The sequence below is a fragment of the Vanellus vanellus genome (genome assembly GCF_965231255.1).
Source record: "Vanellus vanellus genome assembly, chromosome: 11".
Classification (NCBI taxonomy): Eukaryota; Metazoa; Chordata; class Aves; order Charadriiformes; family Charadriidae; genus Vanellus; species Vanellus vanellus.
This window is the reverse complement of record NC_138916.1, coordinates 7,630,577-7,652,509: the sequence shown is the minus strand read 5'-3', so window position 1 is coordinate 7,652,509 and position 21,933 is coordinate 7,630,577. Positions and strand designations below refer to the sequence as shown.

The window sequence follows — 21,933 nt, the reverse complement described above, 5'->3', positions numbered from 1 at the left end:
CTGTTTAACAAACATGCAAGACAGTGCAAATGAACATGAAACTAGATAGATGGCATCATTTTATAGATATTTAAGGATTATACCATCCCAAGAGTCAAATGTTACATAAAATGTTCAAACTGCTTTGAAAATGCTTATCAAAGGTGACAGATTTTGCATTCCTAAGGTGAGGTCTTCCATTTTAAAATGTCAGCATTAGGCAAATTAATTTATACATTGTTGTTAGTTTCCATTTCCATATTAATCTTCTATGATTCAGTGTTCCAAGTTTAAACTGTTGGTGACCTTGCTGTGTCTAGTGCCACCCAGCACCCTTATGAGAACCACCAGGGCTACCATTTTAGGGATTTCTTCTGTTTCACAGTCTAATAATTTGGCCAACATGACAACCACTTTGGTAAAGAATCGAGTGTTTATTGAAAAAATTAACTTTTTCTCTTATTAAGGGTTCTTGAGTCCAACAAACCCAAGTCAGATCACTACAGGAAGAATTTATTGCAAGGAGAGAATCAAATGAAGCACCAAGGAAATGATTCAGAGCACCTACTGTAAGTACCTCAACTAGATTTTGTAAACATTTCCATGTTACTTGGTCTTTCTATGACATTTCCTTGGTCACACCATCTTCCATTCGTCTATCTTAGCAACTAAGTCCAAATCCAAGAACTGTCCCTAACAGTAGACAGCAATGCTTCTGCACATGCATTGAGAAAGCAAACGTTAATCTCAGCATTAAACACAGAAAGTGGTCTGCAGAACCAAGTGCCATCTTCAGTTCCTCTTGTAATTCATTCACAGCTTTCTAAATTTTCAGGCTGTTAACTGTATTAAGCACTGTAGCTGTGATATCATGACAGAGTACATTCTTCCAAAACTTGTGATAAATTGGGTAAATACAGTAATAATGAAAGCAATTGAATTCAGAATGAAATACCCAGTGTGGTGTTTTGTTGTTTTTGTTTTTGTTTTTTTTTTAAATTCAGGTGAATTAATTGCAGTATAAGCATGATGGGACCAGAGTTTTTGCAGATTTGCAAAACTGTAAGGTTAGCTTTTAAAAGGCATGTAGTTAGTTCTTTTCTCAGCTTTTTTAATTCACTTCTAGGTTTGTCTCATCATACGGAATGGGATTCATTCTGCAGCCCACTCTCCTTCTCCTGCCTAGGAGAGACTTGAGGGTTGTATAGAGGAAGTCAAAAAAGGTATTTTACATCATTTAATTATGAGCCCTTTAGCTGCCTGAGTAATGTTGATGGAGCCCACAAAAATGTGTTTTGTCTGCCTTAGGAAGCATAAGATGGAAACATGATTGAGCTCAGAGGGGAAAAAAGGCACATGGAGAGATTGGAACAGGGAACTTGCACTTGACAAATGACCCAAGTGTGACAAAATTTACTGACAAAATATTAACACTTCATCTTCTGAAAAACTTGACATTATCAGAAAAGGTTTCACTGTACCTTTTGGAAAAAAACAACCAAAACAAAGAAAAACTCCAAACAAATCGCCATTGTCAAAGCCTAATTCCCTTCTGAGCCAATCATGCTCCAGTTATTTGAATCAATGTTGTTCTTACCAGAAGTTGTATACTGGTGCAACAGAGGTATATCATTAAGTGTCCCTCCACTTGAAGAAACAAATCACAGTTCTCTATTGCTCCAGTTTCCATTCCTGAATTCCCACTGTTTTTCTTGATGTTATTCCCTTTTTATAATCATGGCAGTGACAAAAGGTAAGGCTTATATATCTAACACTCCCCCAACCCCTTAGAACGTCAGAATAAAGAATGACTTGTGAAGGCTTTCTTGTTTAAGATGAAGAACTAGAAGTTTGTTGCAAGTACAGGGGCTGATCCTGTTCCCACTGAAGTCTGTTGGATTTAGGCATATGAACAGGGAACTTCTCTCAATGCGTCTTAGCTGTCTTCAGATTCTTCAGCTGTGCAGCTCTCTTGGCTATCCCTTCCAAGCCTAGAGCTCCAGAGGTGGAAATTCTCATATCTTGTAGCACATACGCAGAGAAGTAAGGGAGTCTGATCCCACCAAATGGTAAGAGCTTGTAGCAAGTGTACCTCAGTTTTGGGTATTGACTAATTTTACAAAGCTAAACTCTCTTTTTTTTTTTTTTCTGTTTTTTTTTTTTTTGTTGTTGTTAATATCTTGACTTCCATCTTAGGAGGAGTCAGATGAAATGTAGAAACTGTGAATGAGATAAGAGCATGACTTAGTTACGATGAACAAAATACATCAGCTGACTTAGTGCTAGGCAACCCCACTGCAGTCAGTGAGGAAAATTGCTGGTTACTAGCTAAAAGCATTACAAGTCTCTTTCTGCTAATAAGATGGGGAGCACAATGAGGCAAGGGAAGCAAGTATTGCTTACTCAAAATCTCCACTACCTAGTACTATATCAAGCTACTACTCTGAGTGTATTTCTAGATGTCATACACAAAATTAATCTCCTTCAGACAGGACAAAGAAATGGAGTATGAACCTTGGGAGGCCTGCTATTTTTTCTGTTGCACCAAACATTATTAGGTTCAAAGACTTCTGTTCAATGTCTTGACATGTAACCAGCGAGGCTTCTAGTCTTGGTATTCCTATGCTACTTTTGCAGAAAAGATGCCTCCCCATCTTTGAAAGGATGGAAAGACAAAAGCAGCTTTGCTAATAGAATGTCTCCTAGAATGGCAGAATCATATTTCAGGAATATCAAATCATCCTGCTTTTCCATCATGAGCCTTAGGATTTCAATATTCAAACAATTTAGAATTTAGATCACAAACTACTCTCTAAACAGTGATTTGATGAAATGCAAGAACCCTGCAGAAGACTGTATTTTTCTTAAAATATGACAGGAGGAGTATTTATTTTAAGTACAAAACTATCTTGTTTAAAAAAAAATGCATGGCATTGCAGAGTTTTTTTCAGAAGTAACATTCTTGGGGAAGCATAAATGTCTTTAAAGCCCTGTTTAGATCTCTGGTCAACATTTTACTTGTATTTTGTTGTAGTAAACATGACACAGAACCCAAATAATTCCATTTCTATTAAGTAAAAATTCTCCCAAACTAAAATGAACTTACTTCATATTAAGCCAAAACTATTCATATGTATATGCAGAGATGTAGGAAAATACAAAACTCAGAAACAGCAAGTCTTCAATTTCTACATCTGATGTGTCAAAACAAACCTATAAAAGAAAGTATCAGGACAAACACTGCTTGCTTAAGGTACACCAATAAAGCCAAGTCTGTCCATGAATAAGTCAACAAACTGACTGCAGTCTATCCGAAACATAAGTATGCTGGCGTGCTCCTTGATGTTAAAGACAGTGTACATAACCAAGACTTATGCAGCTTGTGTTTTCCACTGATTTTGTAAGTACTTTTGCATAGAAAAACATTATTTATAAAGTAAGTGAAAAGATTAATCACTATTTGTTCAGGTCTCTCGCAGGTATCTGTCTATGGATAAAGCTTGAAAAACAAATATTCAATACCTGAAAAAACTAAAATGTGACAAGTACATTACAGTCTGAAATACATTTCAGGTACTTTTCCCGCATTGCCTGCATATCCACAGAGTTAATAAAACAATTAAATAATGATTTATGCTTGGTAACTTCCTTGGCAGTAACTGTTATGCCATGGAAAACTTATTTACTGATTGCAGACACCCATACAATAACATAAGGATTTTTTTATTGCATGAACCAATCAATCAGTGTGAAGCATAGATGGTGAATGATGAAAACAGAAAATACAATGTTCTTTTTTCCTTTATTTCTAAAGGGAATATCTAAGCTATATTGTTGTCACTGAGAAGTGGGTCTCTGCTCTGAAATGTAGAACAAAATAATGTGGGATGACCTAGAAACTGTACAGTTTCTGTGGTTACAGAGGTAAAACCATGTTGCAAACATGAGGTAACAGAAAATAAATTACTATGTTATATATGTAACTTGGCTCATGTATTTGTCTTTAGAATCACAAAGAAATGTCAACATACTAATTCTGAAAATCAGATCAACAACAACAAAAAGAAAACGACCTTAAATCTGTAGCACTATTTCAGTACTCAAAAGCTGTACTTAATCCACAGGAACTACAGTGAACTTGTAAAGGCTGAATACCACATCAATATTCCCAGCACCAGCTCAGTAACTTCACAACTAATCTCTTGTTTTATTATGAATATATTACAGCTCAAGCTTGCTCAAGTTCCACAAGGACTCCGTGGCAGTCTTTAGGATGAAGAAAAATCACAGGTTTGCCATGTGCACCTATTTTTGGCTCTTCACTCAATATTCGTATCTTTTTTTTCTTCAGTTCTGTCATAGCTGCATTTATGTCATCAACCTTATAAAAGAAAAATACAGTTTACACAAATTAACATATTACACTGTATTAGGCAGCAATAATATAATTCCTTACTAAAATTTTATTTCTAAATTCTAGTAGAATTCTGAAAAGAAATTATAAAAATTATAAAGCCTTAAAAAAAATTGTACAGAAGTTTGCATGTTATTTGAAGATTTTATAAAATATTTTAAATAGATTGTGCTACATTTAAGAAATTATTAAACAAAAATCACCCATGCACAAAGCCTATTGATTTTTTTTATGTTGTTACTTTATATGGACTCCATAAATAATCTAAACTCTGCATTACTAGTACCAAGAAGATCACATTGCTTTCAAACTATCAATAACTAAAGAAGAATGCCTCCCTGTCTAATTGATGACAGAACACTGACTCATTAGATGCTGGTGAAGAGGGAGGTCAATGGGCAGAAGGTAAAAGGAAAGTCTCTTTTAGATTTATATATCCCGAATGGCTTTAAACCGGAAGAGGGCAGGTTCAGATTAAACATTAGGAAGAAGTTTTTCACTTTGAGGGTGGTAAGACACTGGAACAGGTTGCCCAGAGAGGTTGTTGAGGCCCCATCCCTGGAGGTGTTCAAGGCCAGGCTGGATGTGGCCTTGGGCAACCTGGTCTAGTGGGAGGTGTCCCTGCCTATGGCAGGGGGGTTGGAACTCCATGATCTTCAAGGTCCTTTCCAACCTAAACCATTCTATTATTCTATGATTCTCCTGAGTAGGTTAAGCTTTGTGAAGTTTCCTAAGAAAAACCTTGGAATTATCAGAAACATATCCAGAATATGACTACTTGGTTTTCCTATTGAACTAATTATAATAGCCTTCAACATAATATTTCAGTACAGTTTCCTGCAGAAATACATAATTAACAAAAAGGTCTACACTGTATAATGTGATCTTAAGTCTGATGTCATGTCATGTTATCAGATGAAATTTTAATTTTTCCAAACCTTAAATAGATTCATTCTGTGAAATAATAAAACTAGCATTCAGTTTATCAAATCTAATAGTTAATAATCAACAAAGACCTAGAAATAAAATAACAGCATTGCTGTTTTTCAAGACTGAGGTGTCTGGACATAACTTGGTGAATGCACGATGCCATTGTAGGGAAGAAGGAAATACCTAGCTTTAATTCAGAGGAACAGACATTAGTCAATTCCTACTCATTTGCAGCAGTTTTGTTCATGAAAATTCTGAACTCACTACAGTTCTTCCTACATGCAACTACCAGTCTGTTAAAATAAAAAAGAAATAACTGTCAAGTTTTATCTAAAATAAAAGGTCACGCGTAATGTGTGCCATAGCCCCCTCCAGGTTGTTTCCCCAAGGAGAAAAGCTTCTGCAGCTGCTGCTCCTGTCCTGCAGAGATAGCCAGAAGACGAACTGTGTCTGGGCTCAGCTGGAATGAAGTACTGCATCCCCAAGGAAGCAGCGAGAGTAAACAAGTGGAAAGCCTGTGGGTGCATCTGTGGTAGGAGAGCATCAGGCTCGAATTTCTCTCATTCTACCAAGTGTCCAGCATGGTTTTCATTGCAGGTATTAATGAATTATTCCTGGACAGGAATAATTTGATTTCTTCTTAAAATACTCGTTTTGTCTGAAACAAATTCCCTATCAAAACATCTGTCTAAAAGTTTTCTTTGAATAATAAGACATAAGGAAGAAATGAAAAGCGTTTTGATAAACTTGTCAGGCTTCCTCTCCAATATGGGAAGAATTTTTACAATTCAGCTTTTTGCAATAAAATTGTTCATAGAAAAATATTTCTGCAAAATACTTCTTAAATTTCAAATGAACAATTAGTTGGCACTGAAGTTCATTTATTGTTTTTCTGAAAATGATTTTTGCTCAACTTCAGAAGACGACGTATCTTTGAAATGGTAAGATTTTCCATTCTGAGGAGAATGGAAAATTGGAGGAGGGAGGTTAATATCTTTTTGATTGACTATGGGAGTGACTAAATCTGTTTTCAGTCCCACTTAAACAGCAGGACAACAACCGATTGCTTTTTTCTCCATCTAAATTAGTCTATAATCTTCCATTTGTTTTTATATGGAGACAAACATGAGGGACTTAGGACAATCCTTTTTTTTTTTTTTTTTGCATAGAGAATCTATTAGTGAGCTACAAGGCTTCATTTAGGAAAATCTGTCTGCAAGTAGCACTAGCTCACTTGATTAATGGAAATAAAACTGCTAGATTATGACTCCTGGCTTGCTTGACCTACTGTATAGAGTTATACATTTTCTTTAACACAACACTTCTACATTGTCCAACATGATATAATTAGCATGTCCCATTCTTCTCAATTTTCATAATTAACAGTATGACTTCCCTTGACAACCATCTTTGGTTTATCTGCAACAAGATCATCTCTCATACAAAATGGAGATCTACATAGAGCAATTTCCACTGGTAACAACTATTTCTTGAAATGTCTTAAAAAGGATTACATATACTTGAAACCCTTGGGAGGTTTGAGCTCTTTGCTGAGAAATGCCTACAACTTCTTTCTCTTGTACTTTAAGTACCACTTGTCTTGCAGAGGGCTGGAGGTATTGGTCTTACTGCAAATCACTTCTTTCTCTTACACCTCCCATTTCTTAATTCAGCTGAGGTATTTCACATTTCTATAGCAGAACTGCCTAGGAATACAATTTAGGGTCAATTTAAGCAGAATAAATTTTCTTATTCTTGAACATCTGCAAATAGGAACACTTAATGTAAGAAAAATTGCAATGCCTGTGTGTATGCAAAATTTCTCAATTTTCAGTGAAACCATGCAACTGCAAACACTGGTCTTTATTTTGTGTTCTGAAAACAATTTTTACTCATGTAAGTAATATAATTACTTTTTATTATTACACTTTGCATGAAATAATAAAGTTTGCAAGACTCAGATCTGTAAAACATTAAAAACATAGATCATAGGCAGCAGCATGAAAATTTCCATCTAACATCTACGCTAAAAGATGAGTGTACTAAATAAGGTAACTACTTCACCCAGCACCTTTACATCTTGTGTACTTCCAGACCACTCTCTTTGATGGACAAGGAACAACAGGACAGAAGAAACTCTGGAGACTTTACTGCTGTTTGGTAAGTAGGACTAACAATCTTTTGTGACTTCTGTATACAGTTTATCAACTAAATATCAAACAGAAGGAAACTTCTGAAAATCTAAACTATGCCTTAGCTTAAACTTAAAACTCCATCTTTTTCCAGTGTATGTCCTTTCTATGTCAGGAAGTTGACACCCGTCAAACACACTTCGCAAGCCCTTGGGCTTGTCCACCTTGCACACTGGATACTTAACCCTCCCCTCCCCAATTTAATCCTTATAGCATAAAAGAAGAAAAAATCATCACATAGCTCATGAAATTGAACTGTGACTTCCAAAACAGAAAAAAGGCAATTTTAAGACTTCTTCTTATGCAATATAAATTCTCACAAATATGATAGCCTTATATATTTGATACTTATATATATTTCTTGATACAGGTCAAACCTGGGAAAAAATTTTGCGTACTTCAACATCTCTATCTTATTATATGATATATTGTGTTAAAGTACCTCAATGCAGATATGATGCATTCCTCCGGTTTTGTTTTTTTGTAGAAAGCTTGCAATGGGGCTTTTCTCGCCTAAAGGATGTAGAAGTTCCAGCTTTGTATTTCCCAGCTCCACAAAAACAGTGTAGACACCATGTTCGGGAAGAGCAACAGTCTCACTAACCTGTGCTCCCAACACATCTTTATACAAGGACTGAGCTTTCTCCAAGTCAGGTACTGCAATTGCTACGTGATTAAGTCGGCCCAGTTTCCACAAACAGCTTGGAATGTTTTGAGAGAAGGAATTCGATGATGACAGAGTTCGTACTGTGGGAGCTGAAGTCTGCAATCTGGTAAGAAGCCCTGAAAAAAAGTGAATTGCACTGATACAACGCTTTTGAGAAAGTATCGATATCTGCTCTTTCTCCTCTTCATGGGGCCTATGAAACTCCTATGTCATAAGCACACCAGTGTGCAAAGTTGAAGGTAGACTGAAACCAAGGAAAGAAGTATTCTGTAGTACTAACAGCTCAATGGAAATTTTTTTCAGAGACTATGTAGTTATTCAGAAGTATAAAAAAAAAAACAAACCACACAAATTTGGTGCAAATGCTTACATATGCCTGTTACAGAGAGGAATACATGGCCAAATGTAACAGCCAACTCTATAATATGCTTAAAAGTGACTTCTGAATTGTTCAGAGCTTCTTACAAAATAGAGAAAGACTTGAGGATATGCCTATACCTCTAGAAATTATAACAAACAAGAAAAACAAAACAAAACACAAAGATAAGGGCTAACATGTAGACAAAAGATGGAGAAGGCATGTAGAAACTCAGTGCCATGAAAAACTGCTTAGGTATCTACAGAACTCTTCACTGACTGCTCTGACAAGGCAGTACTGAACTTTGCACTATTTGTGTCAAATTGCTGTGTTGCTCACAAATAGTTCTAGGGTTGCTTGTTCTGTTTTGTTTTGTTTTTAAATCATGAAGAAAGACAAAAAAAATGAGGATACTTGCAAATGAATTACATTAAAAATTAATCTGTCAGAGTATGAGAATCTGGAGAGGTTGGGGGTGGGGGAGAAACTGTGATCATATCAGTTGTTTCTAGCACCAGAATTCGAATTAGATGAAAGGATATATTAATAAAAGCCGCATTTTAATTTCATGCCAGTTTGCTTTAGGCCATGACAGAGTTCCCAGTGCCTCAAGGCCAAGCTAGAGGCATCTTAGCATTTTGGAAGTCTTTGAGACATTCTTAGCTTTAAACACACAAATTTTCTATTTTGCTAAGAGATTGTGCCAAGGATGCACTGAGATTCCGGATGCTTTGCAATACACTGAGGATAGCCTGGCTTGCATTTTTTCAGACTCTTTGTACTCTGCAAGGTTAGTAATAGCTGTAAGTAGTAATCAGCTGGCTTCACTGTATGAAACTGAGAACTACTATTTCACAGGAATTAAAACTCTACAGCTATCTGTGAACTTTTCTTTGAAAAGACAACTGATGTGGTCCTTAAATCTATTTGGGTTTCATTCTATTAATAGTTGGCTGATCTACCAGTATTATGCACATCAGAGTTTAAAGATGTAGAGTTGTGCCAATTGAGACTTACATTCTGTAACAGAGCAGATTATGAACATGAAGTAGCAAGTCTGAAGTACCCCATAAAATGAGATGCTCACCCTTCAAATGTTTATTTATAGGCTTGTTGCTCCTTCTGTGGGGCAGTGTTCATTGACTTACATGGCTAGGCAATCAAATACAAGCCAAATCTAGCTGAATTCAGTCATGTTCTCTAGGGGGAGGTTACAGAACTGTGGGTCGCACAAGAAGAACCTTGTCACTGGGCACTACTCTACTGTCAACCATGTCAGGTTGAGGAAAACTCCCAAGGGTGGAGAGGATGCTGTTGCCGAGTCTGGCACACGGGGGCTGCGTGTTAGCTCTCTGCACCAAATGGAGGAAGGGCATAGTCTGGCTGTTCTTCAATCCCAGCAGTTTCAAGATGGCATTGGCACCTCGGAAACTTTGCCAGCCAACATTGGCATCTCAGAAACTTTGCCAGCCAGCAAGGCTTAGGTCATCCCTGGTGCTGCTCTGCTTTGTGCTGGGGGTGGCTTTTGGAAATCACATGGGCTCCACAGTTCCTAGAAACCAAGTCTCATTTTGCTGCAGCTCTGGTTTCTTCCATCAAAATGCAATTGCACAAAGGTGTTTTCATTCCCATATCCCCCTGATCGATTGTTGACAGCACCGAGTCTCTCGTTTGCTTTTCTCCTGCAGGCTCCGGCTACTGAGTGAAACAGCTTTAGCTACAGAGTTTAACCTGCCCTTGCTTACTATAAAGAGAGCAAACACTCCAGATAATTACAGTGAAGGGTAAATGATTTTGCATTTGACCTCCACGTTCTACCTTAGAAAGACAAGCTCCTCCATGCGCCATAAATATTGTTTGGAGTTTGCTGTGAAGGTTTATTCTAAGCCAGTTAACATCAGTTGTTAATATATCTGCCACCTGGAGCAGAAGCCCTTGTTTTTATTTGTAACCGCAGTGCTGTGTCGCTGTGGCCCGTACAGCGATCGCGGAGCCGCCCCGGGCCCGCCGCCCCCGCACGCAGCGGGGCTACCCGCCGCCGCGGGGCCGGGGGTACCCAGGCCCGCCGCCGCCCCGGGCCGAGCCCTCCGCCGCCCGCCCCGCCGCGCCCCGCCGCCGGCCCGCCCGGCCCCGCGTTACCGGCCGCCGCGCGCCCCAGGGAGGCCGCCATCTCGCCGCCCCGCCGCTCGCACCCCGCCCGGCCGCAGGCAGGCGGGGCCTGGCGGCAGCGCTCCGCCGTCACCACGGCAGCGGCCGCCGCCGGCCCCCGGCCGTCCGGCACCGAGGGCGCGCCCGGGCCGGGAGCGCGGTGACAGCCCGCGGCCGCCCTCGTAGGCCCGGCGCCAGCGGGGCGTCTCGGCGGGAGGCACTGGCAGTGGCTGCGGCTCGCCCAGGGCGTGGTGGGCCCTCGGTGGGGCGGGCGGGCGCAGCGACCCGGTGCCCGTCTCGGGAGGAGACGGCTCCAGCGGGCAGGGGCGGGCGCCGGCAGCGCGGAGCTGCAGCCTGCGGCGGTGCAGCGGGCCTCAGCCGGGCCCTGCCCGGGTGTGAGAAAGAAAGCGAGCAGGAGGGCGGCTGTAGCGAGGGGCGGCTGTGGAGAGAGAGCTCTGCGAGTGAAGCGTTGTGCGAAAGAGGCTGAGGGCAACGGGCAGGCTGTCATCTGGTGCTGCCTTCCTGTTGTGTCAGGGGTGTAGGACGTGGCACCTTGCTGTGATGCATCCGAAATACAGGAACACCTTGTGCCGTTTCAAATCTGATAATACCTGAATAAAGTGCAGATCAAAATCAGAGGTCAAAAGGGGAATATACAGCACTTTCTGCTTCTAGCCTGGGTTGTAAGGGGTCAGGTGTGTCGAGGATGCTGAGAGAAGCACCAGCACAGGCCGTACCCGTGTCTCTGCTGGGGGCCCTGCTCCTCACAACGGCGGCTTGAGGGTGCAAAGCGCCAAGGAGGACACGCAGAAGGTGCATAGCAGGGCTTTGTTATCTGTGTGCTGAAGAGACTTTTTTGGTAGGAAGGAAATGCAAAAGCAGGAGAGGAATAGGAGTGGCAATAGCAAGAACCAAGTTAGGTGGCTGGTCACAGTCTCGGACCAGGTGCCGAGCAGCCAGGGCTGGCTGGAGAGGGCAGCCAGGTTGGTTTTGCAGCATGAAGGAGGGATGGATTGCTTCCCCCAGGGTCTGTGGGTATAGTGCTTAATTTGACTTTAGAATAAACTTTAAGGAAAACGTGATGTAAGGTAGCAGAACAGCTGAAGAACATTGGGCAGCGCTCGCTAATGGGGTTGGCGTGTGGATGTGTGCCCAGCTAGCTGGGAGTGAGGAGGCGCTGGGAATCGTCGGGCATTTTGTTCACAGAATTGGCTGCAAACGCGTGGTTCCAAAATAGCCCTTGTATCTAGGTCAGAGAGGCAAAACTGCAGAGTAGGATGACTGTAGCTTTACTATATTTAGAGCCGGTTTTTCAGTGCTGATGAACACCCCACTCTGGAGCAATACCACGCTCTTCCCAGGGGAGGAAGGAGCAGCCATCGCTGCCAATGGTGGCTGCCATTCCGTGCCTGCGGTTCGGCCCACCTGGCCAGCGGGTGTGACGCGGGGGTAGGAGGCGGCGGTGCCTTTGCCTCGGGAGGCGGGCCGGGCCGGGGCGGAACTGCCGTGCGCGGAACCTCGGCGGCGGCGGCGGGAGGCGCCCGGACCGCTCGGGCGGTTACCTCGGGGGGCGGTGCCAGGTGGCCCCACGCGCCGCGGCCGGCGGGAAGATGGCGGCTGTGAAGGGGCTGGAGACGTGCCTGCGGGTGGCGGGCGCCGCCGCGGCGCGGCCGGAGCGCTTCCTCAGGTACGGCGGGTGTCCGGGCGCTGGGGAGCCCCAGCTGCCGGGCCGTGTGTGTGTGTGTAGAGCGCTGCGATCCCTGCAGGCCTCGGTGCTCGGGGGGGAGGCCTGGTGCCGCCGGCGCCCCACCGCTGCCGCCGAGCTCACCTAAAACGTGCTGTTGGCAGTGTCGAGACCCGGCTGGGGCCTGTGCCGCGGCTGCTGCAGTATCCCGTTCCCTTCTTCAGCGTTCGGGAATTGGGGAATGGAGAGTTCTGTTTGTACTGGCTATGTTGAAGTATTGGTAGCTCTAGAGAAAAAACTGGAGGAGGCTACCCAAGTATAAAAGCTGAGGGGTAAGGCACTGGAGGAAGGCAATTACCTTTTTTAAAACCAACAGTCTGTATCTTGGATGTGTGAGGTGTTTAGTGTTGTACTATTTACTTCCCCAAAACGTCTGGAGGGCTTAAATATGCTCAAGGTACAATAAGATGAACTATACAAAGGTGGAATATTCTGCCCAGCTGCTACATCATATACAAAGTGTAACGAAACTGAAAGGCTTAATAATTATAATGTCTTTATTTCTAGGAATGTTTAGGAGCAGTAGGCCAAGAGATGTGTAGAAATATTAAGCAACAGCAGTAATTGTTGAAAGATGCTATTCTGTTGCACTAAAATACCTAAGCAGACATAAAAAGAGCTGTAGTGTGACTGTGTGATTAACTTAATGGCAGGTGTGAAATGAATGAAAGCTAGTAAGTTCTGCAAAATAGAGAAGAAAAATAATATTAACTGTTGTGCTTTTTAAAACTCTAATTTCTTTTCTGCTCTTAGCGTGCAAGATGGACTGGCTGCTGACTTCAGAGCATTAACAAAGACTCTATATGATTTGAATAAAGCTCTGGGAAGTAATATAATTTGTGGGGGTCCTCTAAAAGAACTGGTGATAGAAAATTTTGATGAAGAACAGATTTGGCAACAACTAGAGCTCCAGAACAAGGCAGTTCTTGATTTCTTCAAGAAATCCATTGCAAGGGATGCCGAGGATGAAGATCTTTGCCTTCTATCAGACCGGGAAGAGGATAGCTCTGATGCAGAGACCAGCAGTGACAAGGAATTGGAAGACAACATAATGAAAGCAGAAACTGAACAGAAGAACGTTTGTGCAAAAGATAAAACTAAAGCTAAAGAAAAGCAAAGTAAACTTGAAGAAAGCGTAGTGCAGAAATACAGTGATGAGGATTCTGATATTGACTTTGATATTGAAGCACTGGAGCAACAAACTAAAACGGCCAAGGAAACCACGTTGAAAAAAATAGGAAGAAAATCTATAGTGGATGACAAGTTTTTCAAGTTGGCTGAGATGGAGGCTTTTTTAGAACATGCAGAGAATGAAAACAGGGAGGAGGAAGAAGATATTAATTATTTTGAGGACATCATCTCAGATGATGAGGAAGAAGAGTCTGAAGAAGCTAAAGTCAAAGTAAGAATATAAGTAAATCAAATTTCTGATCTCTCTTTTCCTTTAAATCAATATCTGATACCTGTTAGAGTGACTATAAATTGTTGAACTCTGAGTAGAAACTAGAAAGTTAATTTGATTACGTGACTAATGATTACTTCTGAAGCTTTACTTTAGTAATATATTTAATATGAATATCTGGTAACAAAATGTCCCAGTGTAGTAGAACATACCGTCCTACTATTTTAGTCTTTCTTTAGATGGGTCTTGGGTTTTTGCATGAAGAAAGGAAGAGATAGTATGTCATAAGAAATAAGTGACCTTGCAGAATAGGTGACCCAGCCAATGAAAAAGCTGTCACTCAGCATTGACATCTGGCAATTTGAGATCACTAAGGTGACTGATGCAGAGCAAAGGGCTTTTGGCAACTTCTTTTTCCAGGGACGTGGCTTTGTAATTCTGATTTAACTTAAGTTGCTGAGTGCTTGTTTCAGAAATAAATCTTTTAGTATTTAATATTACCAGAGATTCTCACTAGCAAGTAACAACTATGCCCAGGGTATAAGGGAACCTGGAATCTACACATACCAACCAGTAATTGGCAAGATCTACTGCTCTTTGACTTCTGTATATGTTGAAATTGGAAATGAATTCAAGTGATAGAATATTTTAAATACTTGTAAAAGAGATTAGTTTTACTAAGATGCCCTAGCACAGGTTAGTGCTTCAGTAAACTGAGTTACTGTTACACAAGTAGTGCTATTCCCCAGGTGCCAAAGACTTTAAAAGACAGGATACCCTGAGACTTCTGTCAGTCTAACAGTTTTGGGTTTTTTTGTTGGTTTTTTTTTTTTTACTCTCCCCTTCTTAGCCAATTAAAAGTTCTAGAGACTTGACATATAAAGATTTCTTTGATCCAGTCGATGACGATGATTTAGCAGCTAATGATGTTGAAGATGATCAGGAAGAGGAAGCGGAGAGTGCTATTGAAGAGGAGAATGAGGAAAGCATGTCTGAGTAAGTATATGCGTTATTTGCAGTTAAAATATCCTTGTAATTTTACACTGAAGTGGAGTAGAAAATCAAGTGTGAGTTCCAGGCTCACTTTGGTCGTGGTTTGCCATTTTCTGTTGTCTGTTCATGGTTTGCATTGTCACCTTATTTAGAAAGTAGTTTATTTATGAATCTTTTGAGTATTGTCTCTGGATATTTATTTGAATATATCATTAATGTAACTTCAGGTTTTGAAAATTATTTTTAATTAGAAGTTTCCCTAGTGTCCCCTGCCTTTAGGTTTCAATGAAAGCCTATTGTACTTCTTAACTGTGGGTTAGTTGTAATGGGTAAACATCTAATGGCTGAAATAGCTTCATGTAAAAAATTATAGAGGCTTTTCAACCTTTTTTTTTTTCTGTTAAATTTTAATGTTACAGGGTTGAGGATATGAATGAAATGATGATGGAGAATATGAGAAGTAAAGAAGCTTCTAAAAAAGTTACTTTCAGTTTGCCAGATGACAGTGAAACAGAAGATGTTACTGATATGCAGTTGGAGACGGGCATCGATCCCAGTGTAATAAAGTCTTCTTTTGAGAAGAGACAGGAAAAGGTAATTGTTTTTTTTTGGTTGGTTGGTTTGTTTGTTTGTTTTGGGTTTTTTTTTGGCTAATATGTCAAAATAGTGGCCTATATAGTTTTTTTAAGGTAGTTGTGTAGTTTGTTCAGAGTTTGGCAAATATGAAGAGGCTATTTACAATTAAGAGAAAAAAAAGTGGCTTATCTACATCAGATATATATGCAATCGTATACTCCCTCATCTTTATGCAAGGAGGATTTAGAAGTATCTGAAACAACAATTTCTTGCCTTGAGTTTACTTGTGAGCTCTGTTTTAAACTTCTTAGGAAATTATGTTTTTCAGATGAGCAAAAAAATAAAAAGTTTAGAAGAAGAATTGTTAGAGGAGAAACCTTGGCAGCTTAAAGGAGAAGTGACTGCACAAAAACGACCTGAAAACAGCCTTTTGGAGGAAACTGTACTTTTTGACCATGCAGTCCGAATGGGTAAGCAGTGAGAGAGGACTTTCCTGAAAGCATGTTGCATACCATGTTGTGTTTTCTTCCCTTTCACCTTGCTGAAAACACCCGTGACTCAACAGCAGGGTAACAAAACACTGAGTTAAACTTCTTGGTGCGTTTTTGAGGTTGTGTGTTTCCATGGTGGAAACGACAGGAAACTATAATGTTTATTGTTCATTTTTAACTTAACTGAAAGTTCATTAATTCGGCGGCAGATTTAGTCATTTACAAGCCTCGCATAATACGATTACTGTCTTCAGTAATCTTTCAAAATAGAGGAAAACATTATTTACTCACTTTGCCTCCGATTATGACATTTTTGGCTTTACGGTCTTTTTCTGTTGTTTATTCTTCATAGACGAAAAAGTATTTCTTGCTGGAGAAACATTAATCTTAAAAATCTTGTCTTTATCTTCTCAGCGCCTGTGATCACGGAAGAAACTACTTTTCAGCTTGAAGATATCATTAAACAGAGAATATTGGATGAGGTTAATATTTTACTTGTTCTTCTCTATTTTGTTCATATACTTGATTCACAGGGCATATTCCAAGGATGAGTTTGAAGCTCTTAAAATGTAAGGTGTAGAGTTATTCTAATAATTTCTGCAACTGGCTGTTTTATTGTTTTGTCTTGATGAATGTATCTTTAGATTTCTGAAGAGCTCTATTTTTACATGCCTGTTACATGCTAGGTTTTGGTGTGCTTCAAAAAAAAATGAGCATTTGCAGATAAAACTATGAGGAGTTCATTTGGAATATAATGCCAGTCTGTAAATTTTGTCTGTGACCATAATTGTAGCTCTCTGAGCTTTCTGAATACTAACCAAAACTCAATTGTTTACTTAATTTTCTTAAAAGCCACTGATAGAAGATTTGTATCCCACAGCTTGTTGAGGCTTGTTATTAGTTGAATAAAAAAAATAGGTACATGTGGGGGAGAATATTTAAGTACTTAAGAAAATTACACATTTGTTATTTGTTGTACAATTTTTGCCCCAATCCACTAAAAATAAGCACACAAGTTAGAGCTGTAAGTCTTTTACTACCTTTTTTTTCAAATGAAAGTGTGAAACTTAATGAGTTCCTGGGAAGCCACATGCATAAACTAGTTCATGTGTCAGATAAGTAATATGAATAATGTTCTAAATATGCTAAATAGCACCTGATCTTTGACTGTAGTTGCATTTGGTCATTAATTTATGACTTTCTCAGGCATGGGATGATGTAGTACCGAAAGAAAAACCAAAAGAAGAGGCTTTTGAATACAAGAAACGTATCACTTTGGATCATGAAAAGAGTAAACTGAGTCTCGCCGAGATCTATGAGCAAGAATACATGAAACTTCACCAGGTAACATAAGCAATGCCTTTCCTTTCAGTTTGAAGTTCACATCACATCATTTTACATGTTCATGTGCACACTGCTCGCTCTGCTTTCAGCGTTGTGGAAGTACTTCAATCTTTCTCTGAGTGTTCACCAGTGAAATGGCTCTGAATTGCATATTGTGGTATTATCAGTCTTACTAAAGTAAAACGGCTTTGTGAATGACGTTGCAGTAACATTGTGTTATTAACTCAGCAAAAAACTGAAGAGGAAGAAAATCCTGAACACAAAGAAATTCAGGAAATGATGGATTCACTCTTCCTGAAGCTGGATGCGCTTTGTAACTTCCACTTCACACCCAAACCAGTAAGTACATGTTTCATAAATTTGCGGGTTGTTTTTTTTTTTCCCCTCTTTGAAACTGGATACTTTAAAATACATTTGGGAAATGGTAAGTGAACATTGAGTGTTATTGAGCTTGTTCTTGTTTCATATTAAATGCTCTATAACTACCTGTGAATAAAACCAAGTATTTGGTATATTCAGTTACCTGCAAGCTGCTGTGAGATGGTGTGCTCAGTCCTGAATATGTTTCCTTATTTCTAGCCTGTGCCAGAAGTTAAAATAGTTTCGAACCTTCCAGCAATAAGTATGGAAGAAGTAGCACCAGTTGCTGTTAGTGATGCTGCTCTCTTAGCACCAGAGGAGATCAAGGTAAATATAAATAAAAATCATGTAAGGATCAGTATTGTTGATAGAAGGGTGTACTGGCTGCCAGATCACTGGGAGAATTCTGCCCCCTCCCTGGGTTCCTCATCTTGGGTTGTTTTTTTTGGGTGGTGGTGGTGGGGTTGGGTTTTTGTGGTTTTTTTTTTTTTTCAGTAACTGGAAAGAGGGGAAAGAGTTAATTTTATTTGGCTACACTAGGCTACAAATATTATGCTTTGTTTTTGTTCTTGACTCATATGTGATGGCAATTATGTTCACAACATATATATGGAAGGGAAAAGTGAAATGACAGTAGGGAAGAGGAATTAACATGTCTTCAATCATCTGTACAAATCTCACTTCCCAACTTTTGCCAGTTTTTGGCCTTTGCCTTAATGCGGCATCGCCCAGAGCTGGCTAAGCACTGGAAAGGATGGAAACTCTAAGACAGATTTGAGTACTGTGAAGTGAGCCTTTTCTTTTGAACGCTTATGGATCTAGAAATCTTCTTCTCTTTAGGAAAAGAACAAAGCTGGTGATGTAAAAACAGATGCAGAAAAGACTCCCACAGACAAAAAACGAGAAAGAAGAAAGAAGAAGCTTCGTAAACGTATGAAGTTAAGAGAAAAGGAGAAACGTCAAAAGCTGCTTGAAAAGATGAAACCAGAACAAGGCATAAAACTTAGCAAAAAAGCTGCTGCAGCAAAATTAAAAAGGCTTACAAAAGAAGGCAAAGCATCTCTGCTCAAGGTGAGGCGCTCTTAAGTAGTCCTGTATAACTTGGAGCTTCCCAGATTAAAGACAATTGAAATCCCAAGGACAGATAATATTTAGCTAGTGGGAGGAAAGGGAATTTTTATCACAAAGAATTACAAAGTATAGGGTTTGTTTCCCTCCCATCCCTCTTGGCACAGCTGCATCTCCTAATCTTTCTCCATCCCTTCAAAAATTCTTGTACACAAGTGGTATATCTGCTTACTGCCAAACCTTGTTACCTTATTTATGTCTGAGCAAATATAAAAGGTACATGTAGCTGCTGGCAAAAAGAGGTAGGAAGAAGATGTAGAAAGAAGATGTAGAAAGGGCAGATGAATACTCTTTTTTTTTTTTTTTCTTTTTTCTCTTTCCCCCTTACTTTCCCCTGTGTTCTTTTGAACTGTTTTGGAAGTACTGTTCTAATCCATACTTGTGACTGTCTTATGCAAAGTAGTGTTGAATGTCCTGATTTTGCTAATTATCCTGATGGCACGATGCCAGTAAGAGGTCTGAAAAAATACAGCTCTGGTTGCACTTTGCAGTGACTCCTTTGTTTATAGTGTGTATTTATGTAATGTTATTGCTTTCACTATGGTAGAATTGTATCCGACCTAAATGGTTGTTGGAACCTTTAGAAGCTTACTCAGAGTATGAAATATATTTGAATTTTTAAGCAACTTAATCTTTAGAAATGGAAAAATTGTATGATACAATTACTTAAATGGAGAGTATATTCACAAAGCAGAAATGATTGTTTGCATTAGGTACTACTTCTTTATTTATTTCAAAGTTCACAAGGTGGTGTTCCTGCAAATACTAAGACTTACACTCTTATTTCCTGCATTTGAACTGTGTCACTTGATTAAATGGGACTACTTGCATGCATAATGGAGGATGAGGTTTCTATTTAGTTCTAGCTTTGAGTAACTTAAGGTATTTCAAAATAGAATTCTTAGTTAACTACCTCTTATTGTGGAGCCTTCTCTATAATCTCATAGGATTGATTCTGTTCTGCATGCTATAAAACAGTAAACTTGTGTATCACCTCTGATGCCTTATAAATTTTAACAATCTGTGAAATGTTGAGGTATTAAAAACTAATAGGAAGAATAACTTGATTCCTTCTAAAACATTTGTGCTTACCTTTTCAAAAGGAGAGCAGAACACAAAATACAGCAATGTAGTTGTAGCTCATGATGTGCAAGGGTCTATTCCTGATGTCTGTTCTTACCTGCCATGCTAATTAGAAAGGGAATGTGCTCTTCATTTTAAATAGTGGTATAAGAATGCAGTGAAAAATATCCTTTGAAAATGAAATACCAGGTTATTTTTTAAGTCAAATACCATATGTGAGTAACTAGTAAGTAGTATAATGGTACTGATTGTATGTTTTTTTGGTTCTAACAAATATTTTATCCATTGACAGGATGAAGGTAAAGACAAGGTCTTGAAATCATCCCAGGCCTTCTTTTCTCAACTACAAGATCAAGTAAAAATGGAAATCAAAGATGCAAACAAATTAAAGAAGAAACAGAAGCAGCAGAAAACACTCTCTGTTCATAAACTGAAATTGTAATTTACCTTTTTATATACACTGCATCTTGTATATATTAAATTGTTTCTACATTAATGCTGAATTTGAGTAGCTTTTATTCTGTGCCGATCTTCAAAATGTTCTGTGAACTTCTAAGGTGATGTAAAGACACTTTCCTTCAGGTGTTACTTTTTTTTTTTTTTCCTCTACCATAGAACTCTGATTTCCTCTTTTTATTCCCAAAAGAAGGTTTCTTGCCACAGGCAGATAGGTAACCGTGTAGAATACTGGGGCTTTGTGCTGACTGTTCGGTCTCTTTAGGCTATAGCCCATAGCTTTTGTATCTGCTGCTGTCATAGCTCTCTATCTATTGCAGGAGTAGCTGCATTTATTGAAGAACTTAAGATGTATCCTGGCAGTATAATTGGAAATTATCTTTCAAAATTGTGATTATCAAACGGGGAGGACATAGGAGCTGTTTAAGCCTGCAGTAACTCAGAGTAAGCACATGTATCTTTTGACTGAAAGAATATTGCTGGAGGTAGAAATGTTTGTGTGTTGCTCTTTTCTTGGCTGAATAAAACAAGGAAGGCCCTCAGGTTCCCCTTTCTAAAGAAAGATCACAGCTGTTTTTTGCCCTTTGCTGTAAAAGGAAATTTTATCATAGAATCATAGAATTGCTGAGGTTGGACGGGACCTTTAAGGTCATCAAGTCCAACCATTAACCTACCCTGACAAAACCACTTCTAAACCACATCCACCTCCAAGGGATGGTGAATCCACTGCCTCCCTGGGCAGCCTATTCCAATGTTTAATAACCCTTTCAGTGAAAAAGTGTTTCCTAATATTAAATCTAAACCTCCCCTGACATAACTTAAACCCGTTTCCTTTCGTCACTTTTAAATTCAAAGAAGGCGAGACATTTAAAACGAACGGCTCCTAGTTGGTGGGTTGCTGCCAGGCTCCGTGCTCTGCTCCCCAGGCCTGCGCACCGCCATCGGCGATCCATTGCTCTGGTCTGCCTGGCGGCGCGTAGCGGCTGCGCTCTGCTGCGGGGCGGGGCCCGGCGGCCCCTCGCGCCCCCTCAGGGAGCGACGGGCGGCGGCGGTGGCGCCGGTGCGTGGGGACCGGCGGGACGGGCGAGAGGCAGGGAGGGACCGCCGGGCGGGAGTGGCGGCCGAAGGCGCTGCCATCCGCGTCGGGAACGCGTGGAGAGTGCGCAGGGCCTCCTGCGGCCCCGGACAGGCCCGGGAGAGCGCGGCGCGGCCGGCGCCGACCCCGCGGGATTCCAGGGTGCCACAGCAGCGGTGGAGCGCGCGGCACGGCACCGCGCCTGCGCTCGGTACGCACGCGCGCGCGCTGTATGTGCTCTGTAGAAGTGGGTAGTTGGCACCGAAAATATATATGCTTACAAATAGCAAACAAGGTGATGACAAAAATTAGAGGACTTGACTGTGTCCTTACATGGAATTTTATTTTAAGTTTTCATTATATCAGCAGGTGAACGTGGCGTTTAAATAGTCAAAGTGTGTAGCAATATTTCCATTTTTTTAAAGCGTTCCTATGAAGCCAGCCGCAGTGCTCGCTGACAGTCACGCAGTGCTTGCTTGCCTGCCTCCGGAGAATGCAAAGGGACAGTTGCCTTGTAGCAGTTAAGGATTGCTTGACTTTTCCACTTTTAAGGGTTTTATTTTTTTTCCCTCACTGTTTACCTTGGTTGCATT

The 21,933-nt window shown here is 40.3% G+C and overlaps 2 protein-coding genes across 2 annotated transcripts; one reads left to right on the top strand and one right to left on the bottom strand.

Moving 5' to 3' along the window:
* Window positions 1-3,700: 3,700 nt before the first annotated feature.
* On the bottom strand, window positions 3,701-10,776 carry MCEE (methylmalonyl-CoA epimerase). Its single transcript, XM_082488837.1, has 3 exons — window positions 10,680-10,776; window positions 7,958-8,298; window positions 3,701-4,360 (listed from the first exon to the last, which is right to left on the bottom strand). The coding sequence occupies exons 1-3, from the start codon at window positions 10,708-10,710 to the stop codon at window positions 4,208-4,210; spliced, it is 525 nt and encodes a 174-aa protein (XP_082344963.1). The 5' UTR covers window positions 10,711-10,776; the 3' UTR covers window positions 3,701-4,207.
* Window positions 10,777-12,259: 1,483 nt separating this feature from the next.
* Window positions 12,260-20,318, top strand: MPHOSPH10 (M-phase phosphoprotein 10). The gene is made up of 11 exons (XM_082489030.1): window positions 12,260-12,375; window positions 13,186-13,834; window positions 14,685-14,830; window positions 15,247-15,421; window positions 15,732-15,873; window positions 16,309-16,376; window positions 17,101-17,238; window positions 17,467-17,577; window positions 17,818-17,925; window positions 18,439-18,669; window positions 20,102-20,318. Exons 1-11 carry the CDS (start codon window positions 12,299-12,301, stop codon window positions 20,249-20,251), a joined length of 1,995 nt encoding a protein of 664 aa, XP_082345156.1. The 5' UTR covers window positions 12,260-12,298; the 3' UTR covers window positions 20,252-20,318.
* The last annotated feature ends 1,615 nt before the right edge of the window (window positions 20,319-21,933 follow it).

What these genes read in the sequence shown, in the direction of transcription:
- MCEE (XM_082488837.1), bottom strand. Translation starts at nt 10,710, where the DNA reads ATGGCGGCCTCCCTGGGGCGCGCGGCGGCCG. An exon ending in CCTGGGGCGCGCGGCGGCCG is followed by an intron (nt 8,299 to 10,679) that starts GTAACGCGGGGC and finishes ACTTTTTTTCAG; the next exon opens with GGCTTCTTACCAGATTGCAG. An exon ending in TGCATCATATCTGCATTGAG is followed by an intron (nt 4,361 to 7,957) that starts GTACTTTAACAC and finishes TTCTTTTATAAG; the next exon opens with GTTGATGACATAAATGCAGC.
- MPHOSPH10 (XM_082489030.1), top strand. Translation starts at nt 12,299, where the DNA reads ATGGCGGCTGTGAAGGGGCTGGAGACGTGCCTGCGGGTGGCGGGCGCC. An exon ending in CGGCCGGAGCGCTTCCTCAG is followed by an intron (nt 12,376 to 13,185) that starts GTACGGCGGGTG and finishes TTCTGCTCTTAG; the next exon opens with CGTGCAAGATGGACTGGCTG. An exon ending in AATACATGAAACTTCACCAG is followed by an intron (nt 17,239 to 17,466) that starts GTAACATAAGCA and finishes TTATTAACTCAG; the next exon opens with CAAAAAACTGAAGAGGAAGA.